Consider the following 15,924-nt stretch of genomic DNA (forward strand, 5'->3'; position numbering starts at 1 on the left):
CAGGCAGTACCTGCAGCACCACCCAGAGCTGCACAGAGCAAGGTTTGAAAATCACAAATCTCAGACTAACTCCTTCGATTCAGAAACTGAGGCCCAGAGAGCTGAAGTGACTTATCCAAAGTTATGTAATTACTGTCAACAGAAGGACTGAAGCCCAGCTCTCTGAGTCCTAGAGCACTGTGCTTTCAACTGTTTAATCTGGTATTCCTGAAGGATAAATTCTATAGAATAGATTAGTTCCTAGCAGTGGGAGTCCCTCTAGGGAGAGAAATGTCAGAGGCTTTCAGTATCCAGAGGGTCTTGCTTCAAATTCTCCTGCTCCTTCAGGACCATGTACATGGAGCATTGCCTCAAAAGACTTCTCTTCCCACTTGGAAATCATCTTGAACTTGTCTCATAAATAAGGAAATGGGACTACTTTCTCCAAATATTTATTTTATAATGACTTTATTGCTCTGAATTTCCATGCATCACAGAGAACTTTTAACCATTAGGTGTCTTGACCTCCTGCTTGTGAAAAGTGGCATGACTCTGATCAAGAAGTGTACCTCCTTTTCATAAGTATTTTTGTGTTTATTTGTAAGTGGAAGCCCAAATTAGAAATAACTGATTTGGTTGAGTTGCTGGTTAATAAATCAGCCATAGTGCAGATTTTCTCTTGTTAATTGAGAGTTCAGAGCCAACAGCATCTGGCATGATAGCAAACACTTAATAGATGTCTTTAATTAAGTGAATAAATTAAAGCAATATGTTTTATCTAGCAAATAAAGTTTAACAATATATTAATCTGATTTCTGACTACAGATTGGGATGGGTGGACATTATTTGTGCCATATGCAATTGTTATATCCCAGGCATCAATAATGCTCACATTGAGATCCTGAAAAATGTCCTTTATGGCAAGATATTGGATGTAACCATGAAAGTCACTAAATCTCTCCACATCACTGTGCATCTCCCTGATGTTTTCTGCCTTGATGATAACCACAGTGTCTGGGCTTCTCAGAAGAAGGCGCTGAACTGCGTCATGGATACTGAGGGCCCTTCGGAGAAAAACATTAATGGGAAAGGGTCTGAAGTGCTGGCCCAGAGAAATAACAATGATAGTACTTTTTCCTCCTCCAGTTCTGTCAATAACCCGAGCGATGTACTCAATCTCTTTGACTGAATATGTCAGTGATACAACCAAGGGGTAACTATGCTTTTGCCACTGGATTTTGATATTCTTGTCCAAGTCCACAGCAAATTGTTTTTGAAATTTTCCAGATTCATGCAGATCCACTGACTTCAGGGCTGATGACAAAGGAAAAAAAGTTACAAAGGTCATAAAAATAGAAGAAAAGATTTGGTGTTTATGATTAAATAAGTTAATCCTGACTAATTTATTATAGGTTTGAATGAGAGAATAGTTTGAAAATTATTGAGCAACCAAAAGTGTTATACAAATAAGAAATTATATCTGCCCCTCTGTAGAACCATGTAGAACCAAATCGACTGGCGATGGTGAGCACTGAGATCACTTCACTGGAGGATGATGGAGTCACTTTTGTGGGTATTAGTTTTGTACGTTTTGCTAACTATAGACTAAGTTCATTTGAAGATAGAGAAAGATACCAATTGATGTCTTTATATTTCAAAAAGCAAGTAACCCTATTTCCCCAAGTCCTCTGTAAGTTCCCTTAAGACTGGAATTGTATTTTATACTTCTGTGTTTCTTTTACACATGCATGAAATGGCACTGAATACATCATCTATAATAATAATATTACTACTCATTTGCGAAGGACTTTACAGTTTACAAAGCATTTATTAGGACTGATATATTCATTTACTTCAAAGCTCAATATATATGCATATATATATTTAATTGCCATATTGTAGAAAAGAAAACCAAGAGATGAAATGACCTGTTCAAGATTACACAACTAGTAAGTGACAGAATCTGTACCTAAACTTGAAGTTTCTCACAATTCTTGTGAAAGTAGTCTACCCAATCTTAAAACTTTTGAAAAGTATAATATGGATAGAAGAAAATGATGTCCCTTCATTTTTCATCGTATTAATTAGACCCTTGTCAAACTATCAAGGCCAGCTGCTTTGTAGCTAGAACTTCTGAGGACAATATGTAGTAAAGGATTATTAATGCTTTGTAACATGTATCATCTTAGAAGTAAAGGGCTGCACTTAAAATCTTAACCAGTATGGTTTGAAAATAGTGATGCTGGAGGGTTGGGTGGAGGAAAAGGGCAGAATTTTTTCTTCATTCCGCTTCTAACATATTTCAGTTTCCTTTTCCAAAGCACACTGTAGCCATACAATTTAACTTTTAACAATATGTGCAACAGATGTTTTGCTACCACAACTTGAAAGGTCAGCCAAGAGGGTAGGTAACTCAATAATTTAGTACTTTCTATAAACTAAGAGACCCACAGTTATAGGATGTGATGCTAGAGGTTATCCCCAGACCCTTAATTTTATAGATGAGGAAACTGAGGTCTGGCGGAGTTTAGTCATTTACCAGAGGTCACAATTTAAAATTCTCCCCTTCTGTTGGAGGGGATCCAAGGCCCTACTGATTTTCCCTTTTTACTGGGAGAATCAGCTTACACTCTAAGTTGGAGATCACAAGAGTGGCATCCTGTCAGGAAGGCCAGCAGGGAGCCACACCAGCTGCACTGTCCCCAGTGGTAAAAGCCAGGGTCCAGGACAGGCAGTGACAGTTTTCCAGGTAAGAGTGCTAAGATCTACTAGTGGATTCTGAATTAGTATTGATGCATTCTTGGTTTAGTAAAAGGAGCAACTGGACTAGGATTCTAGCAAATGGATTCTAGCCCCAACTCTGATGTGAACTAATGATAATCATTGCAATAGCTGTTGTTTACTGGGCACTTTCTGAGTGCTCGTGTGTCTTGCAATGTGTTAAATATTTTATAACCATTACCTCATTTACTCTTTATAACCACCGCCAGATGCTGTTGTTATTTTTAGTTCATTGATGAGGAAAATAAGTACTATGCCCAAGGTCATGGCTTCTAAGTGGCACAATCTAGGTCTGTTAGGCTCCAAAGCCCCTACTTTTAACCACTGTGCCTACCTGATGTGAAGCCATTACCTTACTCCTAGCATCTGTCCTTCCATGAAATAATAATAGTGATGACAGCTTACACCAAAGAGAACTTAGTATGTAGCAAACCATATTCTAAATGCATTGTGTATATTACCTCATTTTACCAGGTGGGTACTATTTTCATCTCCATTTTACAGATGAGGAAACTAAGGACAAAATCACTATGTAGTTATGTAACTTGCCCAAGCCCATCCAGCTAGGACATGTAGAGGCCATATTTTGATCCCAAGACATCTGGATTTAGAATCCACACCCTTAATCATCATGCCATCTGTAGAAGGTGGACAGTATAATATCTTATTATTGTCTGCTCTGTCCATGATTTTCTGAGCATGCTGGATAAATACTGAAGTGTGAATTTTGCAGGGATAGGCATGGAGTAAACCTTTTTCTAAACTGGCTCCCTTCTAGTCAATAAATGTATTCTTTTAAAGAAAAGACAATGATGTCTTGTGAAAGTGTTGGTGTGTTGTGATTAACAAATATGAAAAAGAAGAGGCATTTCCCATATTCATTTCTCCCCTTGAAATGAAAAAGATGTTTCTGAAAGGGATATGAGTAATAGCTTAGACAGGCATACTCTTCATACTGCTTTTGAAGTATTCAATCCACTGGCGGATCGTGGAATCTCCCATTAGATGTATGAATTTTCCTCTCAGGCATTCTTTCATTTCGATTGGAGCCAAACTACAGGAGACAGGATTCCATGTGTCTTTCCAGACATGTCCACTGGGGATTGTGGATGCCATTCCAAACTTGCATTTCTTTTTCATTGGAGCTGTCTTTTCTGCTAAAGAATCAACAAGATAGGATCTTTTAAAATATCACTTTACCCATCAGTATTTATTAAGAACCAACTGTCTTTTCTAAGTATCCTTTTAATAGGGTGTGAGGATGGAGGACAAGCCTTATTGAAGCATCATTATCTTAATGGAATACTTATTTTTCAGAAAAAATTTTCTCTGATAAGAATTTTCTAAATGATACCCATTAATGTTCATTATAGAGAACATGTTTTCTCCCAGGAAAAAGGCCTTCTAGGTAAAATTTAAGTATTTGTTTGCCTTCTTATGAAAGGAAAGACATCAATTCTTGCTTAGTAATGAAAACTCAATTATCTTGTCATTTTATCCCACTTTACCCCCAAGTTTATCACCCTCCTAGTGTGTTTTTTGTTTCTGTTTTTCTTCCTTTCAAAGAGCTCAGAATTTTATTGAACGTGTTACTAAAGAGGTTTAGTCAAAAAGACCAAAGCCCATGTCATCATCATGCTTTTCAGATTCTTCTTTCTTTGCTTCCACTTTCTTCTCCTCAGCTGGGGCAGCAGTGGTGGGGCGGGCGGGACCTGCTGCTGGGGCAGCACCAGCCGCTGGGGCAGGTCCACCAGTCCCCACGTTGCAGATGAGGCTCCCGATGTTGACATTCGCCAAAGCCTTTGCAAACAAGCCTGGCCAGAAAGGTTCAACATTTACACCAGCTGCTTTAATGAGGGCATTGATCTTATCCTCCGTGACCATCACCTCAGCGTCGTGCAGGATGAGGGCCAAGTAGATGCAGGTGAACTCCAAGACAGAGGCCATAGTGCGGGCGAGTGCTAAATGGGGGCTGCCGGGTGCGGTGCTTGTCGCCAGATGAAGTGAGGGCCTCTCCCCAACGCGGCCTTAGCTTCCTCGGAAGGATGGAGCACCTTAGCGGCAGCTGAGGACTGTCATAGTGTCTTAAATGCCACAATCAAACTGTAAATCCTTTGAGTTAAGTGCATGGAAATATAAAAAAAATTAACAACTAATTTGGTTTGGGACCTGGACAGTCCACATGAATATGGCTGTAGGCTGGAGCAGAGTCCTGGAGGTCCAGAACAGGCCAGGTATTAACCCGTTAGTCACTGGTTTGTGAAGAGTCTGGGAATCTGATGGACTGACGTACCTAGCCTTGGTGGTCTTGGGGCAGTGATTATCCACCAACCAAAGGAAGTGGTTTAATATTTTAATAACCGGTATGAGTATCCTTGTGTATCCCGGGTGAAAAATGCCATTTCTACCTGTAGGTCGTATATACACTTCAGTGTAAATGAGTTCAGTAGCAATTAGCAAGTTGTTAATGTCGAATTTAAAGGGACACAAAAGTTCTTGCCTTAAATCATTTCAGATAATGATTTCCTAGGATGTTTTGAGCCAAAGAAATTGAAGAGCAATTAATAAATATAAGTGTGGAAGTGCTATTTTATATGTTAAAATGTTTGAAAGGCGGCAAAGACAAAGAGGGGGAAATTGTAATGAATTGACTTATAGAGGGCAGGTTAGAAACCTCTAGATGGTGATTCTTGTGCTTGTAGCAATGTGGGAAGTGCTGATGGTGGTGGTTTGGGAATAAGACCTAGGTGCAAATTAGGAGAGAGCTTTGACATTTGAAGGTTGATGTGTCTGATGGGCAGGTTATCTGTTGCCTGATAGATAATGATAAGATTGATGATGAGAGTTATACTTATTTATTTATTTTTATTATTTTTGGCTGTGTTAGGTCTTCGTTACTGCACGCGGGCTTTCTCTAGTTGTGGCGAGCGGGGGCTACTCTTCCTTGTGGTGCACGGGCTTTTCATTGCGGTGGCTTCTCTTCCTGTGGAGCATGGGCTCTAGGCACACGGGCTTCAGTAGTTGTGGCACGTGGGCTCAGTAGTTGTGTCTCGTGGGCTCTAGAGCGCAGGCTCAGTAGTTGTGGCTCACGGGCTTAGTTGCTCCGTGACATGTGGGATCTTCCTGGACCAGGGCTCAAACCCATGTCCCCTGCATTGGCAGGCGGATTCTTAACCACTGCACCACCACGGAAGCCCTCATGATGAGAGTTATAAAACAGGTTTATGATTCTATTCATTTATTCACTTAGGTAACTGGCATCTTGGCCTACCATAGACCAGCCTGATAAGCAGAGTAACAATAGGACAGGTAATAGTGAATAAGTCCGCAAAAAGAAGAAATGCTTTAAATGGAACTAGTACTAAGTACCACCCATCAAACACAGGGAGGACTTACTGTTGCATTTGGAGACGGTAATGGCGTCAAACTTTTCCATCATCTCTATACCCACATTTGACCTTAACAAGACAAATATAGAAATTAATCTGCAGGTGGCCCCAAGATCAGGAAACACAAGAAGCCACATTACCCATTGCTTCAGTTATTTCTTGTGATAATAACTGACTACTTTGCCCACGGTTCCAAACCATTTATTAAATTTACATTTCTTGGCCTATTAGTCCAGGGAGTACAGATCCCCAGAAAGTGTACAAGGTAATTTTTTGAGAAGCAGAGAAAATATATTAGATCCTATGCATATTCACACATGTCTATTTCTCCTCCTCTTTTAATTTTTATTTTATTTATATTTTTTGTTTCAATGATAATTGTTAAATATCCCAAACCTTTAGGGACTACTGGAGAGTGGGCACTGTCCCCAAATGAATTCACAGACCTTTTCTAAAATGACCCTTCACAGAGTCCCGAAGTTGATATACTCATAGTAGTTTCCTTTAGATCAACAGATAGGCCAAATCATTACTATATTTGCCCGGGTAGTCTCCAGAAGTAATTATTTACCTTTCAAAGAGGCTTCTTTCTTGTTTGCTAAGATAAGACACGTCCTTGTTTTTGGAATGCATGTGGGTGAGTGCAGCACAGGGTATATGTGGAGGCTTCACGCAGTAGAAGGCTTCTTGGTCTCGACTATCCAGGTACTCACACAGTTCAGCACTTGAATTTAAAACCAGGGCACAATCAGTATTGACATGGGAGGTGCCATTGGCAAACTGGCCTGTGAAGGTCACCCTGTCATAGCCTTGGTTCCTTGCCCTCCAGAGAGCCGACACCCCTTCACTGGGGAGGATGAGCAGGAGAGACAGAGACACCCGGCCCTCCCAGAACAGGGTGAAGCTGACAAGGTAGGTGCCATTGTTGAAGTCTGTCACCTTTCCCGAAGCGCCTGCCTTCAGGGCTGGGGAGGACATCCTGGCCCTCAGGAAATCCCCGCCATATTCCTTTCTGCGTCCCAAGTGGTCCCTCACCTCCAGGAGGACGTCTAGCTGATCCCCCCTGCAGTATGTGTCTTGAGGGCTGAGGAGGGTGGCTTTGCTGTGTGTGGCGCTGGTGGTGGAGCTCACATGGGTGAAGGGTCTGGGTGGGATCAGCTGGTCTAGTTTCTCCTTGATCCCCTTTATTCTCAGCTCAGTCTCTGTTGGTGAAACTGCTGGATCCAGTGGTGCTGCAGGACATGATTTCATGATGAAATTCCCGTGATGGAGGGAGATGGGCAACTTGAGTACAGTCCATAACTGAAATGACAAGGAATACAATAAAGAACAAAGAAAATGTGCTTATTTAATGTAATAATTTTGGTAGGTTAGCCAACTTCTCTTTTATAAAATGATGGGAGGTACAAAAATTAAAAATATATTGAGATTTCACTATTTCTGTTTTGTTTTTTTTTTTTTTGGCTGCACTGCATGACTTGCAGGATTTTAGTTCCCTGACCAGGGATTGAACTCCAAGGTCCTTGGGAGTGAAAGTGCAGAGTCCTAAGCATTGGATTGCCAGGGAACTCCCATCAGTGGCTAACCTATTTTGAATGAGCCACTCCACCCTAAAGAGGCCCGGGATCTTCTTCCTTAAAATGGTGATCATAAAATATACTTTCACTGGGCAGTCGTGGAGACCAAATGAGAAAATGCTTTCTAACTGCATAGCAGAGAACAAATGTTTATTGTTCTATTATTTTTTATCTTAAAACTAGAATTCAGTCATTTAAATAAATCCTTAAGAAAATGTTTAAGAAGCATGGAAATTTTATGTAATATACAATTATCTATTTTTTTCTATTTCACTTTTTACACTTTGATTAAATTGTGATATTTATTAGTAATTTTCAGATTGCTTTAGCTAACAGCACATAAGAAGCATAGGCTTATAAAATATTTATTTTCTAATCATAAAATAACACTGATTTATTATTAAAAATGAGAGAATGCCACAATTCTATAGGAAATAAAAGTCAGTCACACCAACCATTGATAACTACTCTTACCGTTTGGGTGATTTTATCTCATCCTCTATATAACAAATTCACATGATTGTGAACAAACTGAATATTTACCAATGAATTTTGATTTAAAAAAAAAGTGTAATTAAAAACTTTCCACCTTATGTCAAAGGCCCACATAATATTCCAGCCTATGGAATATTTCACTTATTCCTGTCTTTTTAGATATTTATTGCATTCAGCTTTTCTCTATTACTTATGATTCTGTAAAGAACACTTTTTGGTATAAATCTTTCATAGTAATATCTCCAAATTTCCAATAAAGGCAGAATAGCTTGTACTGGACTAACTATGATTAATATTGTTACTGTTTTATTATTTGACATGTGAAGATTTTAAAAAATAAAAACATTTTAATTTATCAAATAAGAGACAGTAATAGCAAACATTTATTATGTGCCAGGTACAATGCTAAATGTTTTTCATATGTTAGCCCATTAATCCTCACAATAATATATGGGGTATTTATTTTTATGACCCAATTTTCAGATGATGAAACTGGTTCACAGCAAAGTTAAGGGACTTAGCCAAGTTTGTATAGCTAGTCAGCACCAGAGTCAGGTTTTAATCCCAGGCAAGCATCTCTAAAAATGAGCTACCCAGTGTGGCAAACATGCAGTAAGACTAAAATTCTCTTTCACTGTTGGTTTAGGTGTGAATGGCACCACATTTCTGGAAAACAGTTCTATAGCATGTACTAAGACCTTTAACAATGTTCACTGCATTTATCAATAACTCTATTTCTGAGAACTCAGTGAATCATAGTAATATCTCCAAATTTCCAATAAAGGCAGAGTATCGTGTATTGGACTAATTCTCCTGTAGAGAACAGTGATTAGCTCTACAGAAGGGACAACACTGGACTTGCATTTTAAAAAGTGCTGGGGCTTCCCCAGCGGTCTAGTGGTTAAAACTCCACACTTCCACTGCAGGGGGCACAGGTTCGATCTCTGGTAGGAGAACTAAGATCCCACATGCCAGTGGCGGGATCAAAAAGAAAAAAAAAAACAACTGCTAACTAAAGTTCTTCAAGCTGAAGTGAAATTACACCAAAAAGACACATAGATCTTCAGGAAGGAATGAAAAGCACCAGAAATGATAAATATATGTATTAATATAAAATACTGTGTGTTTATCTCCTAGTTTCTTTAAAGTGCGTACAATTATTTAAGAACTACAATTTTGTAATAATATGACAACTATAGCATAAAGAATGGGGGGGAATAAATGGAAATAAATGGTTGAAAGGTTATTACAGATTACATGAAGTAGCACAATATTAACTCTAAAAGTTAAGAATGTGTATTGTAATCTCTAGAGAAACCACTTTAGAAAGACAACTTAGAGCTATAAAAATAATAGAGAAACTGAAAGGAAATACTAAAAAACAAACAAACAAACAAAAACAACCCAAAATAAGGCAGGAAATGGGGAACAGAGGAATAAAAACCAGAATGGCTGAGCAGAAAACAAATAGCAAAATGGTGGACCTAAATCCACCCATATTAATAATTCCATTAAAAGTAAGTAGACTAAACACTTCATTAAAAGTCAGAGATAATACTCTTCCTGGGATTAAAGTAGTGTAATCAAACTCAAAAGAAAAAAAATACTGTTTTGGAATAGTTAGAGTGTGAAGATTTTTAAAAGACAGTATGTATAAATAAAATAATGTTCTGTAGTCAATGCATTCATTTATGTATATTTTAATATTTTGAAATATTTAAAATATTTTGATATTAAAAGTTATAGTTTGACATTAAAATTTATGGTTTTATCAAATTTTGCAAGAATTTTTATTAAATGAATTTGTGATCAATGTTTCAATATTTGAGCTAATTCATTTATAAAAAGGTGAAGCTGTTATATTTTCACCTATGTGATTAGTAATACATTCTAGAAAGAAAGTTTTACTAAATGATATCTAATAAATGAAGTGTTAAATTTTTTTTAAAAGGCAGAGATAAAACAGCAAGACCCAGCTGTTTGCTATCTACAAGGAATGTAGTTTAAGTATAACGATACCTATAGGTTGAAAGTGAATGGATGGAAAACAATATACCATGTAAGCATAAAAAAGCTAACATTAATGTTAAAGCAGATTTCAAGACAAAGAGTATCATCAGACATAAAGATGGACATTTCTTAGTGATAACAGCGTCAATTGGTCTGAAAACATAGCGACCTTAAATGTGGACGTGCCTACATATCCATGTATTTATATGTGAAACAAAAATGGACAGAACTAAAGGGAGAAATAGAAAAATCCACAATCAGGATCAGAAATGAAAAAATCTCTCTCAGTAGTTGCTACAGGAACTAAATTTAAAAATGAGTAAGTACCAAATGTAAAATAGCTAGTGGGAAGCACCTGCATAGCACAGGGAGATCAGCGGGGTGAGATAGGGAGGGTGGGAGGGAGGCGAAAGAAGGAGGGGATATGGGGATATATGTATACATATAGCTGATTCACTTTGTTATACAGCAGAAACTAACACAACATCGTAAAGCAATTATACTCCAATAAAGATGTTTTTTAAAAAAGAGTAAGTACCTAGAGGATCTGAACATTATCATAGTAACATCTTTTAACCATACAGTACATTATCAGATGTTTTTAAACTGCTACAACTTCACATGAAAACTATAAGTGATTTTCAGTATGGTAGAATAATATTCTCTGCACAATTTTTTTTTTAGTAGAAAAATAACAGGAAAATTCTGATTCAAGGTGGAGGAGTAAGCACATATTATAGCCTCGATTTCCCACCATAAAATTGTATAAACGGCAGAAAAGAACTTAAAATTTTCTAATTATTCTGGGAAATAGGAAGAGATACCTTATATGGACCAGAACTTATAAGCAGTCTCCTGAAGAATGAAATGCAGATGAGATTAGATCAAAGAAGGAAACCATGGCTCCAACGCATGTAGATGAGGCTTTGGCAAAAGAAGGAAGTCACTGCAGGGACATTACCAACATGGAGGAGGGTGATAACTGGAATAAAAAGGGGTGAAGGGGAGGCTCACAGGAGGACAAACCAGGCAGGTTGACACCTCCTTATTTCCCCACCCGTGCCTGGGCCAGACAGCTAGAAACAGGGACTTCTGTACTCTCGTGAGAGTAAAACTACAGATATTTAAGCTAGAGAGGTGGGTAGGACCCAGTGTGCCTGGCAACACTTTAGAAAAATGGGGAGCATTTATTGCCCTGCAGCACTTTTTGCATCTCTGCCACAAACATGCTGGAGCAAACAGGTAACAGCACTCCACACTGGCCACCACAGAATCTCAGGTGTAAGAAAGTACACAAGCAAGAATTAGCAAAAATTTTCGTGAAAGGTAACTCATGAGAGGGACTTCCCTGGAGGTCCAGTGGTTAATACACCATGCTTCCATTGCAGGGGGCACGGGTTGGATACCTGGTTGGGGAACTAAGATCCTGCAAGCCACGTGGCGTGGCCAAAAAAAAAAAAAGTAACTTATGAGAGAGAGGTATCAGGTTCAACAAAGAGGAGACATCCAAGGGAACAGAATTAATAGAAAAATCAAAACAAAATTTTAGAACAAGTATACTTTCTGTCCTCAGAGAGATCTAGACAATATTGGGTCTGTGAACTAATGAGTCTTTCAAGATCTTGGAAAGTAAAATCCTACTGTTCCTTATGCAAAAGTCAGTTGGATTCCTTTACACCAGCAGTGAGCAATTAGAAAATGTATTTAAAAGGACACTATTGACAATAGCAACAAAAAAATTATGAAGTACCGTGGTATCACTCTAACAAAAGATGTATAAGACCTGAATGCAAAAATTATAAAAGTTAGTGAAAGATCTTGAAGAAGACCTGTATAGATGGAGAGAGATAACATGTTGATAAACAGCAAAATAATATTATAAACATATCAGTTTTCTCAATTTGATCTATATGGCTAATGTCATGCACTTATAATTTAAGTAGAATTTTTTCACTAAATTTGACAGTCTGATTCTAAAATATATAAGAGAGAGTGAAGAGCCAAGACTGGCCGAAAACTAAAAAAGTTTTCAAAACTAATTATGAAGCTCTGTTAACTATAGCCATGTGGTATTGATACAGGGAAGACAAATTGTTCAATGGAATAGAACGAAGAGCCCACAGAGGGACCTGTATTTATTAGAGATTTTGATATACAACAAAAATGACATGATAAATCAGCTTGGAAAGGAAGGATTACAAAATAAAAAGAGCTGAAAAAGTGGTTATCCATATGGAAATAAAAGAAAAATCAGCAAAAAACAATCCAAGTACATTACAGGGCTAAATGTCTAAAGCAACCTTTAAAACTTTAAGTAGAATATTTAGATAAATAATTTGATGTTGGCATAGGGAAGGGTTTATTAGTACTCAAGAAGTATTAACAGTAAAAAGTATTAACAGTATTAACGGTAACAGTATTAACATAAAATTTACTACATAAACATGCAAATATTCTGTTGTTCAGAGGTTCCTTGGAGAAGGTGTAAAGACAAGCTAAGCATTGGGAGAAGACTGTTGCAATGCAGATATAAGTGACAAAAGAAGAATGTGTGTACACACACACACACACACACACACACAATATTATCCTCTCCCATATTGCATGATTATTTTCAAGTACCTTGGCTCTTAAAGATGTGTAAGCTGTTGAAACTCCCCTACTACAATCTATAGGTCTGTTTGTTTGGACTTTTCTAGAACAGATGAAGTGTCAAGTAAAAAAGTACTTTTGTAAAACACATAAAGAAAGCAGTTCCTACCTTTGTGGAGTTTTGGAAAACTGTAAAAGTGATCCAGGAGGCTAATATAAACAACAATACCAACAGTGACTTATGATTTGTTATTCTCATTGTCATGATTGGGATCCTAAAAGAGACAATACAAAAACGGGCACAAAACCAGGAAAGAAATTCAGAAATACTTGAAAAGTTTATGCCTCCTGATTCTTTTTGTCCTCGTATGAGTTACTCCCAGAATTGAAACTTGGTCCTCCTGCTGCTCTTGCTGTCTCCCAGCTGCCTTTATTAGCTTGTACCTCAAGAGAGTACACAAAACGATATATGTGCTCTTTGCAGTTAGTATGTTTTCCTCGTCATCTTCTGAGAATGGAGCCCACCATGGACTTTAAGAGACTGAGCAACTAAGGGCCTGATGGATGCAGGGTTGCTCATGCTTAGGGAAAGTTTCCAGGCTATGTGTCATCTAACAGGTTTCCTATTCTCTTCCCTTAAACAGGAAGAGCAGACACAAAACATCCCAATAAATACTGACTCTGATAATCATATTCTTCTGGGGCCCTTTTAATGTAACTTGATTTTTCCAGCTTACTTTTTACTAATCTGTAATAGATTCCCCTTTCTTGTCTTACCAGCCTTTCTAGCACCCCTCAAGCTTGAAAAGATTTGTTTTAAAATTCAGATTTCTCTCTTTCTTTAAAAAATGTTTTAGGCTTTATCAACGTTTTCTATGGTTACATCTTCATTTCTGTCTTTGCCCTGGAATTTCAAGTTGTCTTTTAAAATCAGATGGCTTAAACACTGCCCTTCTAAAATTTTCTCATCTCTCAAAATTTTCTCTCCCCTAGAAGCACCTCCTACCCTAGATCCCCAGTTTATACATAGACATTAGAAGTTTCTGCACCCAAGAATAAATGTTACTCCTTTCCCTGACCTTCCCAATTTTGCAAATATTTTCATACCTTTAGTTTAAAGACTTTGCTTAATTCCATACACAGGAACTATGGTGAGCTGGGTGGTAAGGCTTTGTTCTGAAGCCACCGGTGTATTACAGGGGTACATCTCCTCTGTGCCAAGACATATCACAGGTGTAAATTGCAGTCTGCATACTTTGAGCTTAGATCCAGAATACTCTGCTTGTTTCAGGTAAGGTGAGTATCAGGCTTGCCAGCCCCACCTTAAGGAGGTACCTGGATCACAGCTGCAGCTCTCAGTTCATGCAGAGGTGGGGAGGAGAAATGAAATTCTCAGTATGGTTAAAGTAGATAATTTTAATGTTCTTAGACTTTATTAGTTAATTTTAGTAAGTGTACAATAAATACCTGACAAGAAAAAGTGTGAATGAATCTGGAAGTTTGAATGAATTGTCATCTGTGGGAAGCTGAACCATTTAATCTCTACCTGAGTCTCGTCATCAAGACGATTCTAGTGCAGATTCTAGTGCGTATTATCTAGTACAGAGTAGGTACCCGGTAAAATTTGCTGAATTAAGAAAGAACCTCAAATACAATGTAGGCAAGACAATGATATTGATTCACTCTGAGACCAAGAGAGTGACCGCTTACAGTCATGGGTTTGAATCCATCTGGGATTTGTATTCTTGAACCGATAGAAATGGTGCCAGAAAAAGCATGTGCCCAGGACAAATGCACCAGCGCTCATAGGACGCAGTAGCTGATTCCACTGTGGATCCTTCCACAGTTTCATTAGTGCCGCCCCACACAGGAAGTTAGACATCTACACCAATCCTTTCAGTCATATGTATAAGCAAGAAATCAAGACCTATTTCACAAGGATCTCTAGGATTTTGATAATGCGCCCAACATCCTTCATCATGCTCTATGGAACTGGCCTTAACAATACTTTCTTATGTCTTTACATAATGACTGTTGGAAAAGCTGTTTAACCTTATACAACTGGTCGAAGTTGCTCACTTCTTCCCTAGGGAGTCTCTAATAATAGATAAATATTTGCAGTAGGTCTGGTTTGGCTGCTCCGTAGGAGACTTTGGCTGCTCCGTAGGAGACCGGTGCCAGCAACCACCCAAGTTCACAGCCTACTCTGAGACACATGGATTTATGGATTTTAATTTTGCTTTAGTCATATCAATCTTGATATTTAATGTTAACCTGGGGTTAGTTTAATAGAAATGCTTGACTTGAGGAACTGGGAGCACAGAGGAGAGTTTAAATGATTTGTCCATGTCATCCAGTGAGCTTTTTTTTTTTTTTACATCTTTATTGGAATATAATTGCTTTACAGTGGGGTGTTAGTTTCTGCTTTATAACAAAGTGAATCAGTTATACATATACATATGTTCCCATATCTCTCCCTCTTGCGTCTCCCTCCCTCCCACCCTCCCTACCCCACCCCTCCAGGCGGTCACAAAGCACAGAGCATCCAGTGAGCTTTGAAACAGAGCTGAGATCAGGATTCCTGCCACTCTGACCTCTGATTCAGAGCCCTTTTCACTACTCAGCGTGACTCCAATACATATGGTAGAACCAAGTTCAGGTAGATCCTGTGGTTCATATATTTATTGTTCAATATATTTAAAATAAAAGGCTCTTTTTGTTTTGTAAACCACGTTTTCTTTCAGTTTGCTCAAAAGCCTGGTGTGAGCACGACATATGTGCTCCTTGCAGTTGGTACGTCCCCTCATCATCTTCAAGCAGTTTCCTTTCCCTGACATTTGTGCGTCTAAATGAGGCGTCTGAACGTGAGAGCTCAGTCAGAAGTAGGAACATAGAGCCATGAGTTCACACAATAAAATACAACCCAGGAGAGCATCAATTCTTTGGGGATGTGAATAGGGTAAGAGTAGTCTTACCTTGGCAGGGGTCTAAAGGAGCCCAAGCAAAACGGGCAAAGCAAAGAGTAGATGTCCAGGAAACACGCAGTGGGGACTCAGCCACAAGTTAGGGAAGTGGCTGCCGTGGCCTCAGGAATCAAACAA

General features: G+C 38.4%; 1 protein-coding gene and 1 pseudogene across 1 annotated transcript; both read right to left on the bottom strand.

Annotated features, from left to right (window-relative positions):
- Positions 1–466: 466 nt before the first annotated feature.
- NXPE4 (neurexophilin and PC-esterase domain family member 4) lies at positions 467–13,342 on the bottom strand. The gene is made up of 5 exons (XM_089915554.1): positions 12,993–13,342; positions 6,721–7,451; positions 6,157–6,218; positions 3,708–3,917; positions 467–1,293 (listed from the first exon to the last, which is right to left on the bottom strand). Exons 1-5 carry the CDS (start codon positions 13,086–13,088, stop codon positions 758–760), a joined length of 1,635 nt encoding a protein of 544 aa, XP_089771680.1. The 5' UTR covers positions 13,089–13,342; the 3' UTR covers positions 467–757.
- Positions 3,909–4,707, bottom strand: LOC111166942 (large ribosomal subunit protein P1 pseudogene; annotated as a pseudogene).
- Positions 13,343–15,924: the final 2,582 nt, after the last annotated feature.

The sequence above is a fragment of the Delphinapterus leucas genome, chromosome 7 (genome assembly GCF_059928025.1).
Source record: "Delphinapterus leucas isolate spDelLeu-1000000601 "Yukka" chromosome 7, BTC_Dleu_Yukka2, whole genome shotgun sequence".
Taxonomy (NCBI): Eukaryota; Metazoa; Chordata; class Mammalia; order Artiodactyla; family Monodontidae; genus Delphinapterus; species Delphinapterus leucas.